Here is a 25,248-nt window from a genome sequence, read left to right as displayed (position 1 = left end):
TAAAAAGTAAAAGCCACTGATATACACAAGAAGTCACACAAGGTTGTATATTGCAGTATTTATCCCCTAAGTGAAAAACTGAAAACCATCTAAAAGTCCATCTATAAGTGAATGGTAAAATAAAATGTGGTATATCTCTTACTGTAGAGTGCTATAAAATAGTTAAAAAACAAAAACAAAAAAATCCCTAAAAAACAGACAGGCCTATACACACTAATATGGAAAGTATTCCAAGGCATATTGTTCAGTGAAAAAAATCAAGTTGCAAAACAATAAGCATTTTATTTTATCATATGTTAACAAACACATAAAATTTATACATATAAATAAATATATAGGTATATGAAACAGAAAAGGTCAGGAAGGTTACAATACCAACCCGTTAACAACAGACTACAAATTACTAAGATATGTGCCAAACAGGGAAACTGTGCAAAAGATAGGCAGCAATAGTTAATTATAAAATGTCATTTTCACCTATTAAACAGCCCAGACTTAATACCATTTTAACAAGTGTAAATAGAAACAATCAGTTCACTACTATAATTTATATAACTCTTCTGAAGAGTTGGCAATGTTCCTCAAAACCTTAAATATATACTTTTTTTAGTCTAGAAATTCCACTAGTCAGATTTTCCCAAAATAGATACAGAAAAACCTGTAAGTACAAGGATGTTTGCCACACTAATTTTATAATGGTGAAAAATTAGAAACATCCAACTGTATTTTTTTTCCAGCAACTGTAGTTCATTCATATAATAGAATATGCCATAACATTAAAATCAGATTGTATGTAAAACTGATGAAATCCGAGTAAGTTCTGTGGACTGTACTAATGTCAATTTGCTGTTCTTTACATCACACTATAGTTATGCAAGGTGCTGCTACTACAGGGGAAACTGGGCAAAGAGTACAGAGGACTATCTTACACATTGTTTTGCAACTTCTGGTGAATCTACAATTACAGCCATGCACACTGCATACTGATGTTTTTGTCAAGGACAAACTGCAAATACAATGGTTGTCCCATAAGATTGTAACGGCTATACAATACAGCTTAGATGTGCAGGCTATTCCATCTATATACTATGATGTTCACATGATGAAAGCCACCTAACTACACATCCCTTGGAGTGGATCCCCATCGTTAAGTGACACGTGACGATTTCAAAATAAAAAGTTTTGAAAAATGGGGAAAAAATTATAGAAAACATGGAAAATGTTCACAAAAACTTGGGAAAAAAATAAGGCAAGTTATTATCTGTGATATTATAAAATATATATTTGGCCTTCCACCCCATTACCTGGCATAGAACTCCTAAAATCCTTAGAATCTCCAAAGTGATGTCTCTTTGTAAGCTAATGAGCTGACTGATGGCTGGCAGACTCTTAAGTCAGTTTAACTAGAACAAGTCTATTTTTTCATTTAAATTTTAGATAACTAAGTTTTGTTCATCTTCTGACTAAGGTTTAACAAAGACCTCCATTAAAATCCTTATCTCTTCCACAGTATTAGAAGTAAGCCCTTGAGGTTACAGGGTTGCATAAAATACCTATTAAAGGATATAAATTGTCCAAGTGCATGCTGAAACTATTTGCCAGCACACTGCCAATGGAAAAAAAAGCCAAACTCTGTAAAAATAATTTTAAACAGATTTATTCTGAGCCAAATTTGAGGACCATGACCCAGAGCCACGCCCAAGAGGCCTTGAGCAAGTGGACTGGCTGTGGCTGGGTTCCAGTTTGGTTTTATACATTTCAGGGAGACAGGGGTTACAGGTAAAGTCATAAATCAATGTGGGAATCATACATTGGTTTGGCCAGAAAAGGTGGGCCATCTCGAAGAGGGGGGCGGCTTACAGGTTATAGGTGGGTTTAAAGATTCTTTGGCTTGTAATTGGTTAAAGACATGAAGCTTTGTCTAAAGGCTTGGAATGTTTTAACATAGTTGCTGTTAATCAGAGATAAGCCACCAGACATAGATTTGTTGTGTAAATTGAGGGCCTGTAGGTTTGTCTTGCATACCCTTAGGCTTGTTAATGGCTTAGAAAGGATGTCCCCCTTGGTTTAGTATCACAGAGTCAGAAAAAAATAAAATAAAATAAAAGAGAAACAAAACAAAGGACGTCCCCAAGAAGGGAGGGGAGCATGATGAGGCATGTCTGACCTCTCTGCTTCTGGCAGGCAATTTAGTTTTAGGATATTCCTTTGGCCACGAAGGGGTCCATTCAGTCAGCCAGTATGGGGGTGAGCCTTAAAATTTTATTTTAGTTCACAATTCACATGATAATGCAAACACACAGATACACAACAAAAACACCCAAACTATTTGTAAAACTGACACATCAATCACCACCCCCATTGCTAAGCAATATATGTCCATCCCCAAATAAGCCAAAAGCAGTCCTGATTATTAGCCCATTTAATGACAAATTCTATCTAGAGAGAGATAATAGAAAGGAAAAAAGGGACACATCAAATTCTTATCAAAATGAGATCTTCCTGTCCTAAGAAACAACAGTTCTAAGGTAACAGAACCAAGAGTTAGGAAAAAGTCACCATAAATACGGCAAAACCATCTCTTTGGACACACATAACCTTTTGTTTTACTTACCTATTTACTATCAGAAACTGAAATCCCATGCCACTTAACCCCATAAATGCTGTAAAACAGAAATAAAATGTATAAATTGATTAAATTTATTTGCCCCATGGCAGATAAATCATCCAGGTTCAATTTTTACACATCTCCAATATTGAGGGGGCTACCAAATTACAACTACTAAAAAAAGAAAACAAACCCCCCCCCAAAAAACCCAACCTATCCTTTCATCCTTCAGAGTCCTACCAGATGCCTAGGGGTATTTTATGAAAATTAAAGTGGGAATTCTTCACTCTTTCTGAGAGAGAAGAATAACTAACATTTAGGGAACACAATTCGTAGTCATAATCTCAGTTAAATACTATTATCATCCACATTTTACACTTAAGGAAAAAGTTAACTTTACTTCAAGGTAAAATAATCTACCCAAGATTACACAGCTACTAAGACAAAGCCAAGGATTTAAACCTAGGTAGTTTGGAGAGTGCATGCTCTAATCTAATAAACTACAGTTGCCTTAGAGGTAACTTTAAGTTATATACTACATAAGGAATACTATTATCTCCTTTCTAAGCCAAATGGTCCCTGGCCCCAGTTTTTCCTACAGTGGCTAAAGATCCAGAAGAAATGAATAATACAGAAAACAGCTACCCCAGGACAGAAGTCAATTCAGATCTTCAAAGATGTCTATCTAGGGCCAAAGTACATCTAATTTTCAATTAAAGGGAAAAAAAGATAATATTCATGGTAACATATGTAATAAAATTCACCCCCCATCACAAAGCACTTATCCTAATCTGAAATTATTTTGTCTGCAAGCTACACAATGGCAGTGGCTTTGTCTATGGTTTACTGTTTTCTAGAATTTTTTTTTTTTTTTTGAGACAGAGTCTCCCTCTGTTGCCCAGGCTAGAGTGCCATAGCGTCAGCCTAGCTCACAGCAACCTTAAACTCCTGGGCTCAAGTGATCCTACTGCCTCAGCCTCCCAAGTAGCTGGGACTACAGGCATGAGCCACCATCCCCGGCTAATTTTTTCTATATATATTTAGTTGTCTGGCTAATTTCTTTCTATTTTTTCAGTAGAGACGAAGTCTCACTCTTGCTCACAAACTCCAGGCCTCTGAGTGACCCTCCCACCTCGGGCTCCCAGAGTGCTATGATTACAGGCATGAGCCACCGCGTCTAGCCTGTTTTCTAGCATCTTGAACAGTGATTAGCATATAGGAGGCCAACAATAAAATTTGTTGAATGAATCAATGAATGAATATATGCTAGGCTAGTGTTTCTCAAACTTTAATGTGCCTAACAATCACCTAGGAATTTTGATAAAATGAAATGAAGACCTCTGAATCAGTAATTCAGGGATAGGGCCATAGAGTTTGTACTCTAAGAAGCCCCTGCATTAAAGGAGCTTGCTGCTTGTCAGAGGATCACACTTTGAATAGTAAGGTAACTGGATCACACTCTAGGTCATTCATTTCCCTCAAGCTCTCCAGGTTGTCAAGAATCAGAATTCACTCACCCCCTACTGTGGAAGAAAAGCAGTTTATTCATCAAAAAAGCTATTATTGCTGGTCCTCTAGTACTAGAGGAAAAGACAGGTTTATATCCCCAAATGCCCACTATCTCCATCAGATGGCATCTGTCCTTTTTCAAAAAACTGAGGCCTCCATAGATTAGTGGCACTTAACCTTTTGTGTCATGGACTATTCTGAAAATACAAAGTTACAGACTTCTCCCTAGAAAGTTCTACATGAGACTCATGCATTCCCCACATTAAAGATTAAGAACTCTATTAATAGATCTAACATTTAGCATTTAAATAATTTAAATAGTTCTCAAAATACTGAGCCATACACTTCAATTGGTCAGCTGATAGAGCCAATGGCTAACTACACCAATGAACTTATACCTCGAACTTCAAATATCAATATAATTTTTTTAGGAAAGGGTGTCTTTTTATTCCTAGTATGCATAAGTCAGCAAACCCTTTGTTACTTTTAAATGCAAATGACCAGAAAAAAGAGGTGGCAATTATCTTTTATAGTTCACACTGATATAGTTAGTGCTTATGTACCATATACCCTTCTAAGTGTTTTATCTTAACTGTCAATCCTCTTAACAACCCTATAAAACAGATATTAATATTAGTCTCATTTATTAGTATTATCCTCAACTTACAGGTAAGGAAACTGAAAAAAACATTAAACAACTTGCCCAAGGTCACACAACTAAAAAGTGGCCCATACAGAGCAGGGATTTGGACCCGGGCAGCCTGGCCTCAGAGTCTACATTTTCAACTACTCTTCTCAAAAGGCTAGAATAATCTTATTTTCCTTACCTTGCTCAACAGCAACTTTCTTGTCTTATAATTTACATTTCCCATAGCCAATTTAATAATAAATATTTTAGTGCCAACTTATGTGTGCTATGCTACTTTGTTAATGATATGGAAAAAGAAAAAAAAAACCTCTTGCTTATTAGCAATGAACTTTTGATCTCTTCTGAAAAATTAAATTTGCTTAAGCTTTGTTTTCTTTAAAGAAACAAAAATTAAAAGTTATCATATACTTGGTCAGAAAAGGGTTTAAAAAAAAAAGGGTAAAAAAGAAAAGAAAAAAGTTATCATATAAACCAGGGCATTTCTGAGGATGAAATTGGGTTAAGACATCTGTCCCAGAAAGTAGGTATATGCTGTGACCATCCAGGGCAAAGTAAGAGGTATGGTCACCTTACCTGTTTTGTAGTAAGTAGTATGAAATACTGGCCAACTATGTGCTACACAAAGCCTGCCTTACTCCTGACTTTTCTAACCTGACAAGAAAATCCTTTTCTCTTTCCTCAATAATACATAAACTCAATAGAATTTAACTCTTCACCTCTGTAGTTTGGCTTTATGCATGCACTTCATAACCTACACCTAGTGATATTCATCTAAAGTACTCTTCTGTCTTTGGTTTAGAGTCAGTCATTTAAAAATAGAGGTACTATAAACCAAAGATAGGTTCAAGAGGTCTGACAAGGGAACAGACAAGACAGGAAATACAAGTATGTGATATTTAAACATTTCTTTTTCTTGCATTTACTTACTTTTATACTACCAAAAAAATTTTTAAGAGTAAATATAAAGTGCCTATTTGCATTCCTTTAAATCTTCCATATAAATCGAGGTGGCTCACGCCTGTAATCCTAGCACTCTGGGAGGCCGAGGCGAGAGGATCACTCCAGGTCTGGAGTTTGAGACCAGCCTGAGCAAGAGCGAGACCCCCGTCTCTACTAAAAATAGAAAGAAATTAACCGGATAGGGCCGGGCCCGGTGGCTCACACCTGTAATCCTAGCACTCTGGGAGGCCGAGGCGGGTGGATGGCTCGAGGTCAGGAGTTCGAGACCAGCCTGAGCAAGAGCGAGACCCTGTCTCTACTAAAAAAAATAGAAAGAAATTATCTGGCCAACTAAAATATATATAGAAAAAAATTAGCCGGGCATGGTGGCACATGCCTGTAGTCCCAGCTACTCGGGAGGCTGAGGCAGGAGGATTGCTTGAGCCCAAGAGTTTGAGGTTGCTGTGAGCTAAGCCGACGCCACGGCACTCTAGCCCTGGGCAACAAAGTGAGACTCTGTCTCAAAAAAAAAAAAAAAAAGAAAAAGTTTTATTTGCCCAAACAAAAAGTATACTCTTTTTAAACTATAACTTTAAATAAGGTAATTAATTAACTAATTTGGCTTGCCCCAAATCAGAGAGAATTAGTAACAAGCCTAGGATTAAAACTCAAAATTTATACAGCACTTAAATAAATCAATGCTATCTCACAGTAGTTTTTGCAATCAGCAGTGCTACTACCACGTAGTTCAGTAAGCTTTCCAGAAATATTTACCATATATAAAGCACAAATTTCAGAGGTTTTTCGAAGACAGCTACATATAAACCAACAATTTACATCACAATACCGTTGTGAGGATTAAATGATAGTGCCAAGCTGTTACCTAGACTGTATTACAAGGCTAAACACCACAAACACAACCTAACTTTGTCAGAAGACATTATTCACAAATTACATGTAGGAATTTGAGGCTGAGAAGTTATGTTACCTGCTTCAGGTCATAATACCTAACATTTGAACCCAAGATTCTAAACCCTTACAGAAAATCACAGCACATAATACAAAACATTTACAATGTCTTCAAGAAGACTGGAAACTTGCTTCAAGTATATACTTTAAAGAAAACCAAGTTTAAGCAAAGCACAGATCATGGTAATGATAAATCAAAATGTTATGAACACTATCAAAGCCAAAGGGTCACTTTCCATTTCACTTAAGGATATTCAAAGAGAAGGTTAAAAATCTTTTTTATAAATTCACAACGATAGCTTAATTAATGAGTTTCTCAACTTTTTCTACTTCCTATTCCCCTGCAATACAGACTCAGATTATATTTCTAACCATAGGGTCGAAATCTTGTTTTAAGCTCCAAGGTAGAAGACCAAAAGTACAGATTTGAAATGTTCATGTCTAATATTAAGGATTATTTCCATTAACTGGGAAGTAATATGGAGCTAGCAGACAGCTCAAACCAACCCAAACTGATCAAAATACAAAATAATTAGATATCAGTATTTCTAATTACTGTAATCTGAAGCCACATGAGGGCTTTTACATCTTCATGCTTTATTCTGAGCATTCTATTCCACTTTTCACACCATTTTCTACTTCACTGGCAGTCCATTATCTCTATTATCTGGTAATGTTTCTATTCATTTTTAAATTCTGCATTCAGCTCCAATAAATATTCCAAAACCAAATTGTTCAAAAACCACTCAGCTATTCACTTGCTTACTCATAATTTTTCTTGGCAATCATTTCACTATTTGTGCACTTTCTTCCCCTAAGTCATTCTTTTGTAAAAATTCATTTTCAGTCACTGATATCTAATTAATTCTTTATGAATAAATGATTATTTAAACTAATAGGAAAAAACTGAGTAGTATACTTATGGTGAAAGGCACACTACTACAATTAATATAAAATTAAAGAAAAATTATCTGGTCAAATATGCCACATCTTATTTCAGAATCCAGGGCTAACCTAAAAATTTTAAATGTTATCACCTTAAAAAGTAGAAAACTTTAAAGTCAGATAAAATTTTTTTAATTATATAAAATCTCAGGAGCGAAGAAAATGAATTATTGTTTAATGGGTACAGAGAGTTTCAGTTTTTCAAGATGAGAGATGGACAGTGGTGGTGGTTACACAAGGCGAGAAGGTACTTAATACCACCATTGAACTGTGCATTTAAAAATAGTTCAGATGATAAATTTTATGTTATGTGTATCTCACAATTAAAAATAATTTTTAAGCTGCACTCCCGGTGCCACGTGCCTGCAGTCCCAGCTACTCAGGAGGCTGAGGCAGGATTGCTTGAGCCCAGAAGCTTGAGGCTGCAGTGCAGTATGATCACACCTGTGAATAGTCACTGCACTCCAGCCTGGGCAACATAGTGAGACCCTATATCTAAAAAATAAATTAATAATAATTTTTTCCCAATTATGAGTTATTAAGTTATTATGAGTTATTATAGCATCCTACGGTGTACAAAAATTACTGCTACTTACATAAGTGGTTACAAGTACAGTTGGCTCTCCGTATTCATGGGTTCCATATCCATGGATTCAACCAACCACAGATCAAAAATACGTGGGAAAAAGATGGTTGCATTTGTACTAAACATGTACAGATTTTTTCCTCATCATTATTGTGATAATAATACAGTGTAATTAATTACATAGCACATTGTATTAATATTAGGTAGTATAAGTAATCCAGAAATGATCTAAAGTATATAGGAGGGGTCGGGCGTGGTGGTTCACGCCTGTAATCCTAGCAGTCTGGGAGGCAAGGCCAGAGGATTGCTTGAGGTCAGAAGTTTGAGACCAGCCTGAGCAAGATAGAGACTCCATCTCTACTAAAAATAGAAAAAATTAGCCAGGCGTGTTGGCACATGCCTGTAGTCCCATCTACTCTGGAGGCTGAGGCCGAAGGATCACTTAAGCCCAGGAATTTGAGGTTGCAGTGAGCTATGATGATGCCACTGCACCCAAGCCAGGTGACAGAGTGTCTCAAAACAGAACAACAACAAAAGAAACTTGAGCATCAGCAGATTTTGGTATCTGCGGAGGGTCCTGGAACCAATCCCCCATAGATACCCAGGGACAACGGTCTTTGTTTTCAGGGGAAAAAAAAAAATCAAATAGAAACAGAAACCCAAATGTAATAGTCATTAAAACACTACCATGGGCCGGGTGTTGTGGCTCACGCCTAGCACTCTGGGAGGCCGAGGCGGGTGGATCGCTTGAGCTAAAGGAGTTCGAGACCACCCTGAGCAAGAGCAAGACCCTGTCTCTACTAAAAATAGAAAGAAATTATCTGGCCAACTAAAAATATAAATAGAAAAAATTAGCCAGGCATGGTGGCGCATGCCTGTAGTCCCAGCTACTTGGGAGGCTGAGGCAGTAGGATCGCTTAAGCCCACGAGTTTGAGGTTGCTGTGAGCTACGTTGACGCCACGGCACTCACTCTAGCCTGGGCAACAGTGCAAGACTCTGTCTCAAAAAAAAAAAAGAAGAAGAAAAAATTGCAATCGGTCTCCTCAGTGCTCAAAATTTTAAGTAACTCGATAGCACTTAAGATGAAGAGAGAACATTGCTTTCAAACTTACAGAATTTGTTATAAAGGAATTTAAGTCAGGTCATTTTTGACAATTTTGTGAATCATCCAAACTTTTTTGCCTCTTTCCAGAGACAGACATTCTGTTTCCTTAGAACAGGGGTGACAAAAAAACAGAATGAACTACTGAAGTCATTAGCCCCTTATCTGCAAGACTAAAAAGTTTTAAAAAGTTATAACTGAGTATTACTTAAAATAGGATTCTTAGTCTGCCTGTGGATTTCTATTGCAATATAACTAGGTGGTTGATGAGCTCTAATTTCAGCTTCAACACTGCCTAGCTGTATAATCTTGGGCAAGTTTAAGTTCTCTGTGCCTCAATTTCCTTATCCCTAAAATGGGGATAGTAATACCTCGTAGAGATATTTGAGGCTTCAGTGCATCTATGTGTGTATATATACGCAAAAACACCTAATGTACTTGACATACAGTAAGCGTCATACATGTGTATACCACTGTTATTATCATAATCGTCATCGTTATCTATCCCACTGATTCCAGTCATAAAATTAGGGAAGCTGCCTGATCTCTCCAGATAAATGTGCTTAAGTAATAGATTTTGAACACAACCGCACCGCTCCTGGATCCCAAATTAACCCTTCCAAAGATCCACAAGCAACTTAGTATAATAATGCAGCTCTCAACCTCTTTTGTGACACAGACCTCCTTGCTAGTCCAATTAATCTAGGGGTCTCCTCTCAGAATATTTTTAAATTTATGAAATACACAGGATCACAAAGTAAACCAAATATATTGAAATATAGTTAACAAAATGTCTTAAAATTTCTAACATAGTAATACACTATATAAGATTTTTATTTATTTATTTATTTTGAGATACAGAGTCCGCTCTGCCACCCAAGCTGGAGTGCATGACCATAGCTCACTGCAGCCTTGAACTCATGGGCTCAAGCAATCCTCCTGCCTCAGCCTCCCAAATAGCTGGGACTTGTACAGGCACACTCTACCACACCTGGCTAGTTTTAAATTTTTTTTTTTTTGTAATGAGGTCTCACTATGTTGCCCAGGCCAGTCCTGAACTCTTGGCCTCAAAAGATCCTCCTGCCTGGGAAAAGTGCTGGGATTACAGGCATAAGCCACCCCACTCAGCCTAACTAACAAGATTTTTAAACATATAATAACAAGGAGTAATGAACATAAACAATATTCCAATGTATCTGCAAAAACTGTAATGATACCAAAAAATGTGATTTCTCTTGGTGACAAGGTCATAGACACTGTTGCCTCCAATGAAATTTAAAGAATTTTCAATTTTTTTCTATCTAGATTTTAGTCAGAAGCTAGTGAAAATAAACATGCAAATTTTTTTCCCTTAACCAAACTCACATACTTCCTCAATTCCATCCAAAAAAACCAGATTAAGAACTCTTGGCTTATGCACGTGTGGACCAATCTCAGGAAAAATTATTGGGGGGGGGGGAACAACTCTTGGCTTAAAGGAGAGTGCAAAAATAAATTTTGGAGCCAGAGACTAGTGTTCCAGAAAGCCAGACTTCAGACTTTAGTCCCCACATTATTTACACTTGAATGACCTTAGACATCTAACTTCTGAGCTTTGGTTCCCTCATTGAGAACAATTCCTAAATCATGAGGTTATAAGGATCAAATATTAGTTAACAAAATAACAAATGACCAACATGTTGTTTTTGACTGATTTTAATAACACATATTCAGCCCCAAATATTTAATGACACTGTTAATTTTCAATAAAACTCATCATACAAGAAAAATAAAGAACGACATACTGATTCACAAAGAAAATGATTAATGGAGATGTTTCTTTAAATAATATATAGTTCAGTGAGAGATACGGTAGAGTTTGTCTAAACGGGGGACTCAGGCAGGCCCGAATTGCTAAAAGCCTGTCTATGATTTGACATCAGAATGACCTGGATCTAAATCCCACCCAGTACCACTGCTTTACTAAGTAAAGTCACTTAACCTTTCCACCTCAGTTTTCTCACCTGTAAAACACTGCAACATTGCTTGAGAGACAGAAGAGGACCTAGCTTAAACATTAAATGAAGCTATTATTAAAGTTCACATTTTAATAAAGCCAAAGGAATCAATCTGGAACTCAAAAGTTTATTTTGGAATTCATGTTGATATAAATCAAACTTCACAATCTTTCTTTTGCCCAGCAAAACACATACACACTTAAAACCTACGATATTGCATGGTATAATATTCCTAAAACAAACAGGCACTGCTTAAAATCATGTCTGATTTCTTATTCTGCCAAAGGAAAACTACGACGATAAAAACGGCAAACAGAATGACTTCAGTAATTTTAAATCTTTTCATGACTTGCCTGGAATGTTCCAATGAATGTTTATTATTAACGTCGGATATACTCTAAGAGAGCACGCTTTTAAAAAACTAATTTAAAGATCACAACTCATCAGCTACATAATGGCAGTTAAAGAAAAAAAAAGGAAAATCATTTATTTACTTTATACTGGAATATCATGCAGTGAGATTTCCTACCACTACCGGAAAAAAGCCGCCATAGGCTGGCCCTGGCTCCTGGATCCATTATACAACCTGTAAATTCCTTCTTTCATTGAAAAGATTCTTTTTATGGGCATAGTTAACAAATGCCAAGTTGCGAAGTTTGCAGTTTTGCTAGTTTGACGTTTTCACAATGTAAGAACAATATGATCTGGAATCTACTCAAAGCATTGGCCAGGCAGTCAGCTGACGCTCACTGCACACAGGAGGGATCGAAATAAGAGAAATTAAACTTTTTGTGTAAGGCAGGTACGCACTACCGTGAAATCTAAACTACACCAACACCAGACGTCCTAGTTAAAGTAATAAAAGTATTTCTATTGTTCCGATAACAATACAAAAAACGGCTTTTTCTGCAATAAGTTTCTCTCATTCTTGGAATTTTCCCTGTAAAGGGCTTTTAATCGGTTCATAGAACCAGCCCTACATCACGCAGCCGCTGCCTGAGTAACTTTTACAAAAGGTCAAAGCGGTGCCTTTCAAGGCTTCCAAATCCTATTGGCTTCTCCTCGGCTTAAAGGAACTCACTTTCACCCACAGAACGTTCCAGAGACACAGGGTCAGAGACCAAACAAAATCTGGTGGAGGTTGCTAAAAAGAAGTTTTCAATTTTCTTTTCAAAACACTTACCGCATTTCACCTACCTCCCTTCGCGGCCCCACATGTTGCTTGACTCCCTCCCAGAGGGCCGCGCGAGGCCTCGCTTCACCCCCCGCCTCCAGAACGCGCCCACCTGATTACTCTTTACTCGGGCAGACTCCGCCTCCCCACCCCCGCCTGTTTGCCTCCCTCAGGAGGTCCATTTGGGACACTTTTCCCCTTCCTCTGATCCTCACGCCACACCAGACAAGCCTTCGATTCTCCACCTTCCATTCTCCCCCGCCACAGGCCTCACCTCCCACAGCTTCCTAAAGTGTTGGGAGCGCGCAGAGTGGAGCCGCAGGCCTGCACGGCCCAGGTGCTGTGTCAGCCTATCTGCCGGTTCCGCGGCGTGTACGGCCTGGAAAGTCACATGGCGGTGGGACCTGCCGGCGCCTCCACACTCCTGCTCTCCTCAGAGCAGGACGAGACTACCAAACCCACTCACCTCCACGAAAAGCAACATGTCTTCCTCCGCTCGGCCCAGTCGTTCCCGCCGCCGCGACTCCAACTAGCTCACAGGCCCGAGCACCAATTGCTAGGATAAGGACACTCGCCTTGCCCCTCCACCCGGCAGTGGACCCGGCTCCTCCCTCGCCGTCAGCCGCCGCGGCCTGACCCGCCCAGTCCCACCTCCCTTGAAACAGCAACTGTTTCCGGTTCTGAGAAAAATTGCTTCCGGGAGAAGAGAAAGCCCTCGGTTCACTCTTGCGCTGCTCTTTCCAGCAGCAGTGTGGAATGTACTATCCTCTGTTGGAGGTGGGTGGAGGTGATCGCAAGGAGACACCATTCTGTGTCATGAGGGTGTGTAAAAATCTTATTGACTCATTTTATCACTTTCCAAACAGCTAGCTACCACAGCCCTAATAATTCCGCAGTCTTCATAGTTCAAAATCTAGATCTGATTTTAAAAAGCCGATGTTGTGCGAAGTGTACTGAACAAACGCCCAACTCTGCCGAAAACGTGGTGTCTCGCAGAAAGAAGTGGAGAGGGAAAAAAGCTGAAGTAGTAGTAAGTATATTGGTACCAGCTACTATATATTACGTGCTTACTATGTGCTCGACACTAAGCATTTTACGTGAATTTATCTCGAAAGAATGCTATGCAATAAATATTATCATGCCCGTTTTACAATTTAAGGAGCCCTCTAAGGACGGCAGGTTTCCCTTTGACACTGCTTTAAAGAACTTTGCCCCTTGCTCGCCTTAAACAGGTACCCGCATCTCCGTTTAGCTTACTATAAAGCTACTTAATACTTAGTCTGCATAGCCTGTTCATTGATGTTCTGCCATTAACCCAAATAAAATACACAATAAAAACAATTTTTTAAAAAATTACCTTTATGCTTTTTTGTTAGATGATCCAAACTCCTCATTATCTAAAGCAATACATCTATCCCTCCCTTGTGAGTCCCACCTTCTGCATCCTGGTTCAGACAGTCATCTTTTGAAATAATCATGTCTTGATCTTTTCGAATGGTTTTTTCCATTCTATTATTTTAAAAATCTTCCTAAAGTGAAAGTTTCATTTTCACCAAACCGCTGTTACTTGCTTTCAAGGCCTTTCCATTCTGATCCCATGAATCTTTCTTGCTTTACCAAATCTCTTCACTTTCTCATTTAGATACCAAATTCATTCCACCATCAAATGGCTGATATTTGTATGTTAGCCCACCCTAATCTAATCCCCAGCAAACTCATCTCAGTGATTAAACCAATCTCACTTTTCCCCTAAGATACAAACTTTTTTTTTTTTTTTATGGACAAAAGCTGCTGTCTCCATCTCTCTTTTTTTTTTGAGACAGAGTCTCACTCTGTTGCCCAGGCTAGAGTGCCATGGTGTCAGCCTAGCTCACAGCAACCTCAAACTCCTGAGCTCAAGCAATCCTCCTGCCTCAGCCTCCCGAGTAGCTGGGACTACAGACATGCATCACCATGCCCAGCTAATTTTTTCTATATATTTTTAGTTGTCCAGCTAATTTCTTTCTATTTTTAGTAGAGACGGGGTCTCGCTTTTGCTCAGGCTGGTCTAGAACTCCTGAGCTCAAAGGATCCGCCCGTCTTGACCTTGGCCTCCCAGAGTGCTAGGATTGCAGGCGTGAGCCACCGCGCCCAGCCAAAATACAAACTCTTTAGCACTTACCTCCAAAGCCATGACTCAAGGTGTCTTCTGTATCTGGATTGCCTTCATTTGTCAGTCAACCTTCTCTCTCCATAAGGTTTTCCCAAAGACTCTGCTCTCCTCAGATCTCCTCTTCATGTCCCTTGTTAGCACTTGATTTTTTATATTCTATCTTAAATTTTTTTTTGGTTTTTAGTTTCTTCACAGGAACCCTATCATATATTCTTCAATTCTTCAGTTTAGATTAGGATGATGGCAGCTGCATAGTAGTGTTTCAACAAATGTTTGTCAAATTAAAAGGGAAGGAGAAGGATTTAAAAATTTGCTTTAAAAAGCCTTCATTTCCAATTGCTGATTGATGGAGTCCATGCTGCATGAAAAATACAAGAGAGAAAGAGAGAATAGCAATAATGCTAAATTAGTTCAGTTGACAAGGATTTAGGCTGCTTTGTGAATGCCTGCTGGGATAAGCAATGCAAGGGACAGTTATTTAAGGATCTCATAATCTATTATTATCAATAATGTACTTAAATAGGTTAATTGATAATGTCAAGAAATGTTGAATAATGATGAATATTTTAATCAGACCTCACATTTATAAAAACAAATAATTCTCCTTAATTGCTGTCCTTTCTGGAAACATTATGAACTACTTTGAGTAAATAGACTTAATTGTGATTTATAGGAAAGGAGAGAGTAATGTCTTATGTCTGCAAGGCATCGGGGAAGAGGTTGGTCTAAAAATCAAAGAAAGTATTCTGAGGCTTAGAAAAGTTTTCATCAGGAAAAGAATCTAAAACTATAATGGATCTCCAAATTTTAGACAGTTTCTGTGGAAGAATTGATGAAGAATTTAAAGAAAAACAAAAATAAAGTATAGCATCTGGTTTTGAGATGTTCCCCAATTAGTTGATGGAGACAAATAATAAATAGTTACACTATAATAGAAAGTTCAGGAAGGGATTTGGGAACATAAAGGAAGGAATGAATAACTTAGACAATGAGATCTTAAAGAGAAGGGAAGGAAAAATAATTGGAAGTGTAATATCCTTAAAAGACAACTGCTTTATGATCCCCTGCCCCCATTTCTCTAAAGGACTGAAACACATAAATAGTTTAATTTTACAAGTTTACACCAAGGACTCAACATAGGACTAATTTTACAATATGTTTACAACAAGGACTCAACACAGGATGATCTTGCAGAGAAATTAATTTATCCATCCACAATTTGTATAAAATTTAAAACCTATAAAATGATATTATATAATTTATGAATATATGCACCTGTAGTAAAACTGTATGAAAATACACTAAGCACAAATACATCAAATTCATGATTTTCATTGCCTCTCAAATGGAACTGAGGGGAAGGAAGGCATCTGGGGAGGACAAGAAAGGGAACTTTTTCTCTAATGCTTTCTTTTATTAAAAAATATCTGAGGCAAAAAATGACAAAATGTTAATATTTGTTCATTCTAGGTGATGATCACATAGCTATTTGTTACATTATTATCTGTACTTTTATATTTTTTTAAATTAAAAAATAAAGCTACATAGCAAACAAAACCATCGTGTCCTTTAATTGCTTCAGTCTCCTAAATCCTTTCACCTCCTCTGCAATCAAAGGAGCTGCCCCAAAGCACCAACGATTCTTATTCAGTTAGAAAGCAGCCTCTAGTGTTCCCTGCAATTTCTTGAGCCAGCTATGTAACTTGAAAGCCTTCGTCAGTCAGGTTCCTTGAAAAAACAAGTAACTGGGCAGTGCAAAGAGTGTGATCTTCATCCAAATATCTTTCAAGTTACTGCATGTCTACGGAATATTAAGGGGCAGCTGAGGAAGTTGTAACACAGTTATTCCATTACAATCTTAAAATACTTAAGCAAACCCCAAGAAGAGAGAATAACGGGGAGTTACATTTGATACACTGGATCTTGAATTCTAACATCTAGATTTTAAGCTCATTTAAGCAAGGTTATAACTTCTATATCTTCTAGCTTTCTTGTTGTCTATTCTTTCCTACCCTCCTTGCCCCCCTTTACCCTTCTACCATCACAGCATATGGAATGCCTATTTCTCTGCATTTGATAAGCATGCTTTAAATGTTTGAGTCCATGATAATGTCACAATGGGTCTATTGTGACATCATCGGGACCGTTATACCGTGGTTAGCAACCAGTTAATTGCAGGGTACGCCACAACTTCTGGGAGCAGGAAAGACTTCTAGCTTCCTAGTGGACACCTTTATTAGCATTTGCCTATATATATTCTGTGAAAAAGAAGAAATCAGCTAAATTTTCAAAATGTTTATCAAAACTCAAAATGAGGTAGACAGTAAACCTAAATCAGAAAAAGAAGTCAAGGATTCTGCCATTGTGAGAAGAAAGCTCAGACGTGTCCTTAATGTTCCAGTAGTCCCTAAACTTGAAGTCCCATCCTCTGTAAAGAACATCATCTCTAGGATTGAGCAAGCACAGCTCCAGCGAGCCAGAGAGGTAGGTAGTAAATCAGAAGTTTACAAACTGTTACTTTTTTTTTAACTTTCCATTACCAGATACATTTTTTAATTTTAGAAATCACTTTACTTTCATGATATTTAACTGTGTTTATGGTAACTTTGACTTCAAATGACAACTTGACCTGACTCTGACTCTGTGGATAGCAAGCTCCAATTTGATGTTAATCTCTTCATATCAGAATGAATCAAGCTATTTAAGAAATAAATCATGTGCTACTGATTGGGATAGAATGAAAAATTAAAGTCTATAGATAATACCAATATCTAATTTCAGCCAATAGTTTTCATTTGTTCCCAGTTGTTAACCAGAAGGAACATAGATTGTGTTTGCATTTTAGCTCCTTTGTATTGTATAGTGGTGAAATCTAAAGAAAAAAATGAATTCAAGCTCCTTTAATTTCCCCAGAACACTTCAAAGGAAGCGTTTATTGGCTAAGAGAAGTCCAAGGATAATGAGCAAAGAACTTAAATAAGATAACAACCAAACAGAGCCCAAACAGTTAAGGTTATACTACGTTCTATTCTCTCAGACAGTCAAAATATAACAAGATCAATCAGGTTAAAAAAACTTGATTAAAGGAAAGTTCTTTCCTATGTTTAAGGAGTGCCAAATCTTAGTACTTTCTTGCTCTTCGCACAGACTTTCCCCTGTTCCAACTCCTCACAACTAGCAACAATATCAGTGTTTGCTTTTAATAACTTTACTGAGGTATAATTGGCATATAATAAACTGTACATTTTAAAGTATGCAAGTATTGATATATATAAACACCTGTAAAACCTTCACTACAATCAACACAATGAACTTACCCATCACCTCCAAAAGTTTCTTCATGCCTTTTTATAATCCCTCCCACATGCTCTTCCCTGCCCCCTACCTGAATCTCCAGCTAACCATCAATCTCCTTCTGTCACTGTATATGTTTGCTTTTTTTAGAATTTTATATTTATGTAAGCGGAACCATACAGTATCTACTTTCTTCTAGCTCATGTCTTTCACTTAGCATAATTATTTTGAGATTCCTCCACATTTTTGCATGTATACATAGCTCATTCCTTTTTATTGCTGAGTATGTTTCCATGGCATGAGTTATTTCTGGTTTTGGGTTATTACAAATAAAGCTGCCATGAACATTGGTGTACACGTCATTAAATGGACATGTTTTCATTTCTGTTGGGTAAATACCTAAGTTTGGAATAGGTCATATGGTAGGTAAATGTTCAATTTTTAAAATAAACTACCAAACTGTTTTTGAAAGTGGGTCTATTATTTTACATTCACACAAGCAGTATATGAGACTTTTCAATTGCTCTGCATCCTTATCAACACCTGATGTGGTCAATCATTTAAATTTTAGCTATTCCAAAAGTTATATAACAGTATCTCTTTGTGGTTTTAATTTGCACTTTCATAATGACTAATGGTTTTAAGCTTGTTTTCCATGGGTTAATTTGCACTGGGTATGTTTTCCTTGGTGGTTCAAATATTTTACCCATATTTTAAAAATTGAGTTGTATGTTTTCTTATTGTTCAATTTTGAACATTATTATGTATTCTGAATAAAACTTCTTTTTGGATAGGTGATTTGCAAGTATTTTCTTCCATTCTACACGGTGTCTTTTTCTTCTACTACTAGTGTTTTTTAAAGAACAACCCAGGCACGATGGTGTGTGCCTGTAATCCCAGCTATTTGGGAGGCAGAGGTGGGACGATTGCATGAGCCTGGGAGTTCAAGACCAGCCTGGGCAACATAACAAGAACTTGTCTCAAAAATAAAACAGAAGTTCTAAGTTCAACTTATTTTCTTTTGTAGATCGTGCTTTTGGTGTAATGTATAAGCAAGCTTTACCTAACCCTAGGTCACAAACATTTTCTCCTATGCATTCTTTTAGGAGTTTTTTGCTTTTAGATTTTACATTTAGGTCTATGACCCATTTTGTCTTAAAATGTCAGATATGGGTTGAAGTTTACTTTGTCTTTTTTTCACAATCATTTCAGCTCCATTTGTTGAAAAGACTATCCTTTCTCCACTGAACTACATTGGCACTTCTGTTGAAAATCAACATATTTGGCTGGGCACGGTGGCTCACTCCTGTAATGCTAGCACATTGGGAGGTGGAGGTGGGAGGATTGCTTGAGCTCAGGAGTTGCAGACCAGCCTGAGCAAGAGTGAGACCTCATCTCAAAAAAAAAAAAAAAAAAAATCAACATATTTATGTATGAGTTTATGGACTTTAGTCTGTTCTATTAATCGATTTGTCAGTCTTTATGCCAGTACCACAGTGTCTTAATGACTGAAGCTTTAAAATAATTTTTGAAATCATGACTTTGATATTTTTCAATTATGCCCAACTTTCCTCATTTTCTCCCCTTTTTTTCTTCTTGGGCTTCTTTCTCTGTACTGACATACATAAACACACAACCTAGAAACTGTCTTTATCAACATTGCTTTCTCCATTTACATTTCCTAATGAAATTTAGTATCAGCCTGTCAAATACTATCAAAAAAGGCTATGATATCTTGGTTGGGATTGTATTGAATTTATAGATCAATTTGAGGATAATTGAACTCTTAATATTGATTCTTCTGACCCCCAAAGATAGCATATCTCTCTATTTATTTATTTTTATTTTAGTTTTTAGTTTTTTTGGAGACAAGACCTTGCTCTGTCACTAGGGCTAGAGTGCAGTGGCATCATCATTGCTCACTGCAACCTCAAACTGCTGGGCTCAAGTGATCATCTTGCCTCAGCTTCTCAACTAGCTAGGACTACAGGTGTGCGCCACCACACCCAGCTAATTTTTCTACTTTTTGTGGAGACAGGGTTTCAATATGTTGCTCTGGCTGGTCTCGAACTCAGGGCCTCAAACTATCCTCCCACCTTGCCTCCCAAAGTGTTAGGATTATAGGTGTGATCCTCTGCCCCCAGTCTATTTGCTCTTATTTTTTCCAGTTTCTTTAGAAGCTAAGGTGATTGATTAAGAACTTTTTCCTTTTGTGGTAAGTGTTTTGTTCTATAAATCCTTCCCCCCATGAAAATGCTGTGTTTTCATTTTCATTCAGTTCAAAATATGTTCTAATTTCCATTTTGATTAATTCTTTGATCCATGGGTTATTTAGAAGAGTGTTATTTAGTTTCCACGTGTTTGGCATTTCTAATTGAATTTCATTATAGTCAGAGAACTTATTTCAAGTGATCTTAATCTCTTTAAATTTCTTGAAATTTATTTCATGTCTCAGGATCTGGTTTATATTGGTAAATGTTCTGTGTGCACTTGAAAAGAATTTGTACTCTGTTGTTGAGTGGCATGCTCTATAAATAACAAATACATCAAGTTGGTTAATAGTATTGCTCAAGTCTTCTTTTTTTTTTTTTTTTTTTTTTTTTTTTGAGACAGAGTCTCACTCTGTTGCCCAGGCTAGAGTGAGTGCCGTGGCGTCAGCCTAGCTCACAGCAACCTCAAACTCCTGAGCTCAAGCGATCCTCCTGTCTCAGCCTCCCGAGTAGCTGGGACTACAGGCATGCGCCACCATGCCCGGCTAATTTTTTTTTCTATATATATTTTTAGCTGTCCATATAATTTCTTTCTATTTTTAGTAGAGGTGGGGTCTCGCTCTTGCTCAGGCTGGTCTCGAACTCCTGAGCTCAATCGATCCGCCCACCTCGGCCTCCCAGAGTGCTAGGATTACAGGCGTGAGCCACCGCGCCCGGCCTGCTCAAGTCTTCTATGTCATTTTTGTTCAACTTCATCTCTCAATTATTGACAAAGGAGTGTTGAAATGTTTGACTATAATTTTTAATTTGTCTAGTTATTCTCATAGTTCTATCATATTTACTTCATATACTTTGAATCTCTGTCCTTAAGTACCTAAACATTTAGAATTGCTATATTCTCTGAATGAATTGTCCTCTTTACCATCATGAAATGACCATATTTATCCATGGTAATATACTTTGTTCTGTAATTTACTTTTTTTTTTTTTTTTTTTTTTTTTGAGACAGAGTCACGCTCTGTTCCCCAGGCTAGAGTGCCGTGGCATCAGCCTAGCTCACAGCAACCTCAAACTCCTGGGCTCAAGCAATCCTTCTGCCTCAGCCTCCCAAGTAGCTGGGACTACAGGCATGTGCCACCATGCCTGGCTAATTTTTTTCTATATATATTTTTAGCTGTCCAGATCATTTCTTTCTATTTGTAGTAGAGACAGGGTCTCGCTCTTGCTCAGGCTGGTCTCAAACTCCTGACCTCAAGTGATCCTCCCACCTCGGCCTCCCAGAGTGCTAGGATTACAGGCGTGAGCCACCTCGCCTGGCCTGTAATTTACTTTGTTATTAATATAGCCACCCTTGATTTCTTTTGTTGAGTATTAGCATCCTTTTACTTTTAACATATTTGTATCTTTATATTTAAAGTGGGTTTCTTAAGGAAGTGTTTGAGTCTTTCATTTTTATCTGATCTGACAATCTCTGCCTTTTAATAGAGTGTTTAGACCATTTATATTTAATGTAATTATTGATATGGTTAGGCTTAAATTTACCATCTTGTGATTTGTTTTCTGTATATCCCATTTTTTTGTTTCCATTTTATTTTTTCTGTCTTCTTTTGTACTGAGTATATTTTTATGATTCCATTTTATCTCCCTCATTGCCATATTAGTTATAACTGTTTTGTCTTTCTAGTGGTTGCTTTAAGGTTTATGGTACATATATTGAAGTCATCACTATCTACCTTCAAGTGGTATTATACCACTTCATGTACAATATATGAACCTTATGGCAGTATTCTACATTTTTTCCTCTCCAGCTTTTGAGATATTTGTATCATACTCCTACATATGTTATAAACTCAATATTTATTACACTGCAGTTATTTTTGCTTTAAACAATTGATGTTTTTTCAATTTTTCTATTGTGGCAAAATATATATAACATAAAATTTCTCATTTTAACCATTTTTAATTTAATTTTTTTTTTTTTTTTTGAGACAGAGTCTCATTTTGTTGCCCGGGCTAGAGTACCATGGCATCAGCCTAGCTCACAGCACCCTCAAGCTCCTGGGCTCAAGCAATCCTTCTGCCTCAGGCTCCCGAGTGGCTGGGACTACAGGCATGTGCCACCATACCCGGCTAATTTTTTCTATATATATTTTTTAGTTGGCCAGATAATTTCTTTCTATTTTTAGTAGAGAGGGGGTCTCACTCTTGCTCAGCTTGGTCTCGAACTCCTGAGCTCAAACGATCCTCTCGCCTCGGCCTCCCAGAGTGCTAGGATTACAGGCGTGAGCCACCGCACCTGGCCCGAGAACTCTTATTAATACAGATTTTGGTACCAATAATGATTCTAGAGAAAAAGAATTTTAAGGATGAGTTTTTAGAATTGGGTCTAGGGTTTCTGGAATTGGCTCTCTAAACTGAAGATTTAAGGATACTAATGACTCTATTTCCACCAGTAAAGAGGAGTACTGATAGTCCATGGGGTAATCTGGAAATAAAGATATGCAAAATATCTGCACCGGTTACTCCGAATCAACCACTTACAAAAAGTAAGGAGCTGAGTGACTGTGTATATGATACTTTGGAACATTTTTGGAAAACCAGTGAATATAATAAGGTTGGCTGATTGTTCCTGATGTTGCTAGACAAAGTGGTGAAAGAAAAGGATTCGGTCAGAGATTGAAGTGTCCCACTCAATTGCCATATGAATGACCCAAAGTTTCTTAGGTGTGCTCAGATCCCTTATGTACTGTGGCCACAGGGCTGAGATAGCTGAAAATCAAATGCAAAAATCTCATCCTGTGACTGACTGAATTATAACACAAGTTGAACTCCCAGTCTCATAGGATGGCTACTGTTAAAGTGAGGGCATTGATTCAGAAAGAATAGGATTCTGAAAGTTGGAATGGCAACATGTGGGAAGACCTTGGTGAAACTGTGGATGTGGAGCCCCTAAATTCTGGTGACACTTCTTTGCCAAAGAGAGAGGCCTCACCTTTCTGATGGGACCCTGCATCACCTGAGGAAACTTAGTGGCCTCCTCTGAGACATTCGTCATGCAAAGCAATCCTGAGTCTCCTTAGGACCAGTCTCCATCACCCCTCTCTGTTTCTAGAGTATAACTAGACCCAAGTCCCAGCAAGCCCCTAAAGGTGAGGTACAAAGTGAGATCCAAGAGAAGATGCACTACACTCCAAAATAACTGCTTGATTTTTTAAACTTTTACATACAGAAATTCAGGGAACATGTGTGGCAATGGATACTGATGGTGTGGGATAATGGTGGAAAAAATATAAAGTTGTATCAGGCTGAATTTATTGATACTGGTTCATTAAACAGAGATTCTGCATGCATTTAATGTTGCAGCTTTCCTAAGAAAATTTTCCTTAGAAAATTCACTAAAATTTTCTTGACTAAGACATGGATCAAAAGGTGGCCCACAGTAAGTTAGAAATGCCAGACTTGCCTTGGGTTAATACTGAGGAAGGGATTCAAAGGCTTAGGGAATTTGAAATGTTAGAGTAGATTTGTCATTTAAGACCTCACCCACCCTTGGAAGGCCCAGAAGACATTCTTTTCACCAATAACGTGAGAGAACAATTTGTAAGGGGAACCTCGGCATCCTTGAAGAGCTCTGCAATCATTCTTCCCTATTGACTAGAACTTACAGTAGGGAACTGCAGTCACTGAATTGGGAGACCTAACTGGGGTAGCAAGGATCTTATGGTGGCACTCAAAGACCACCAAAGGCAAGGTGGGTCTGGTTACTGTAATTGACAGCAGAGTCAAAGCTGCGATCAGAATAGTCTGATTAGGCTGGGTGCAGTGGTTCATGCCTGTAATCTTAGCACTTTGGGAGGCTGAGCTGGGAGGGAGGATTGCTTGAGGCCAGGAGTTCGAGAGCAGCCTGAGCAACATAGTGAGATCCTGTCCCTACAAAAAATAAGAAAACTAGTGGCACATGTCTGTAGTCCCAGCTACTCAGAAGGCTAAGGCAGGAGGATCATTTGCGACCAGGAGTTGAGGTTGCAGTAAGCTAAGATAATGCCCACTGCACTCTACCCTGGGCAACAGAGCAAGACCATGTTTAAAAAAAAAAAAGTCTGCCTCGTGCAGACCTAAGGCATTGGCTAGTTGATCATGGTGTTCCCAGTAGGTAGGAAACCTACTAAATTCTTACTTGATCTGTATAAGTAGAAAAGTTCTAGGTCAAGTGAACAAAAGTCTAACCTGAATCATAAAAACAGAGTATCACAGTCCATCAGTCAATTCTTAGACTTGAGCCAGTTTACAGACTCAGAACTCCTTGACTACAGAGCAACGCTCTTTCCCTTAAAGAAGGACCCTAGTATACTGCCCAAGATTTATATCATTAATCTTTCTCCTGGCCTTTCCCAGGGGGACCTATGACCTTATACCAGGGTAACTATACATTGGGAAAAAGGAAATAATCAGAACTTTCAGGTATTACTGGACACTGGTGCTGAGCTGACATTAATTCCAGGAGACCCAAAACATCATTGTGGTCTACCAATCAGAGTAGGGAATTAGAGATTAGGTAATCAATAGAGTTTTAGTTTGGGTCCACAGTGAGTTTGGGCTCACAGTGTCCCCAAACCCATTCTGTGGTTATTTCTCAATTCCAGAATGCTCAATTGGAATAGACATACTCAGCAGCTGGCAGAATGCCCACATTGGTTCCCTGACCTATGGAGTAAGGGATATTATGGTGGAAAAGGCCAAGTGGAAGCCGTGAAAACTGTCTCAACCTAGGAAAATAGTAAACCAAAAGCAATACCACATTCCTGAGGAATTAGTGCCATTATGAAGGACTGAAATATTCAGCAGTGGTGCTTTCTAACATATCTCCATTCAACCTGCCTATTTGCCCGGTGAAGAAAATAAGATGCATTTTGGATAATCACAGTGGATTTTTGTAAGCATATATTGTAAGTGGTAACTCCAGTTGCAGCTATTGTGCCAGATGTGGTTTCATTGCTTCAGTAAATTAACACATCCTCTAGTTCCTGGTATGTTTTTTTCTTAAGATCCACTAGAAGCAGTATGTTTTCAACTGGCAACTTCACTCTTCTACCTCCAGGGTATATCAACTCTCC

General features: G+C 38.0%; 2 protein-coding genes across 6 annotated transcripts in view; one reads left to right on the top strand and one right to left on the bottom strand.

The window, feature by feature from the left end:
* The window catches only part of LARP4 (La ribonucleoprotein 4), a 60,408-nt gene extending 47,323 nt beyond the window's left edge, over positions 1 to 13,085 (bottom strand). For 2 of the 5 annotated variants that reach the window (XM_069489758.1, XM_069489759.1), the window contains exon 1: positions 12,946 to 13,072. In XM_069489758.1, the coding sequence (XP_069345859.1) occupies positions 12,946 to 12,963 (18 nt within the window). In that variant the 5' untranslated portion in view covers positions 12,964 to 13,072. Of the gene's footprint in view, positions 1 to 2,614; positions 2,664 to 12,502; positions 12,544 to 12,945 lie in introns of those variants that run through there. The other 3 variants (XM_069489763.1, XM_069489760.1, XM_069489762.1) reach the window with 3 other exon arrangements.
* A 3,838-nt stretch (positions 13,086 to 16,923) lies between these two features.
* Positions 16,924 to 25,248, top strand: part of FAM186A (family with sequence similarity 186 member A) — a 60,535-nt gene continuing 52,210 nt past the window's right edge. Inside the window, exon 1 of the mRNA XM_069491866.1 lies at positions 16,924 to 17,115. Coding sequence (XP_069347967.1) covers positions 16,924 to 17,115 — 192 coding nt within the window. The remainder of the gene's footprint in view (positions 17,116 to 25,248) is intronic.

This window comes from Eulemur rufifrons, chromosome 16, assembly GCF_041146395.1.
Source record: "Eulemur rufifrons isolate Redbay chromosome 16, OSU_ERuf_1, whole genome shotgun sequence".
In the NCBI taxonomy this organism is placed as follows: Eukaryota; Metazoa; Chordata; class Mammalia; order Primates; family Lemuridae; genus Eulemur; species Eulemur rufifrons.
This window is presented reverse-complemented; position numbering and strand designations above follow the sequence as displayed.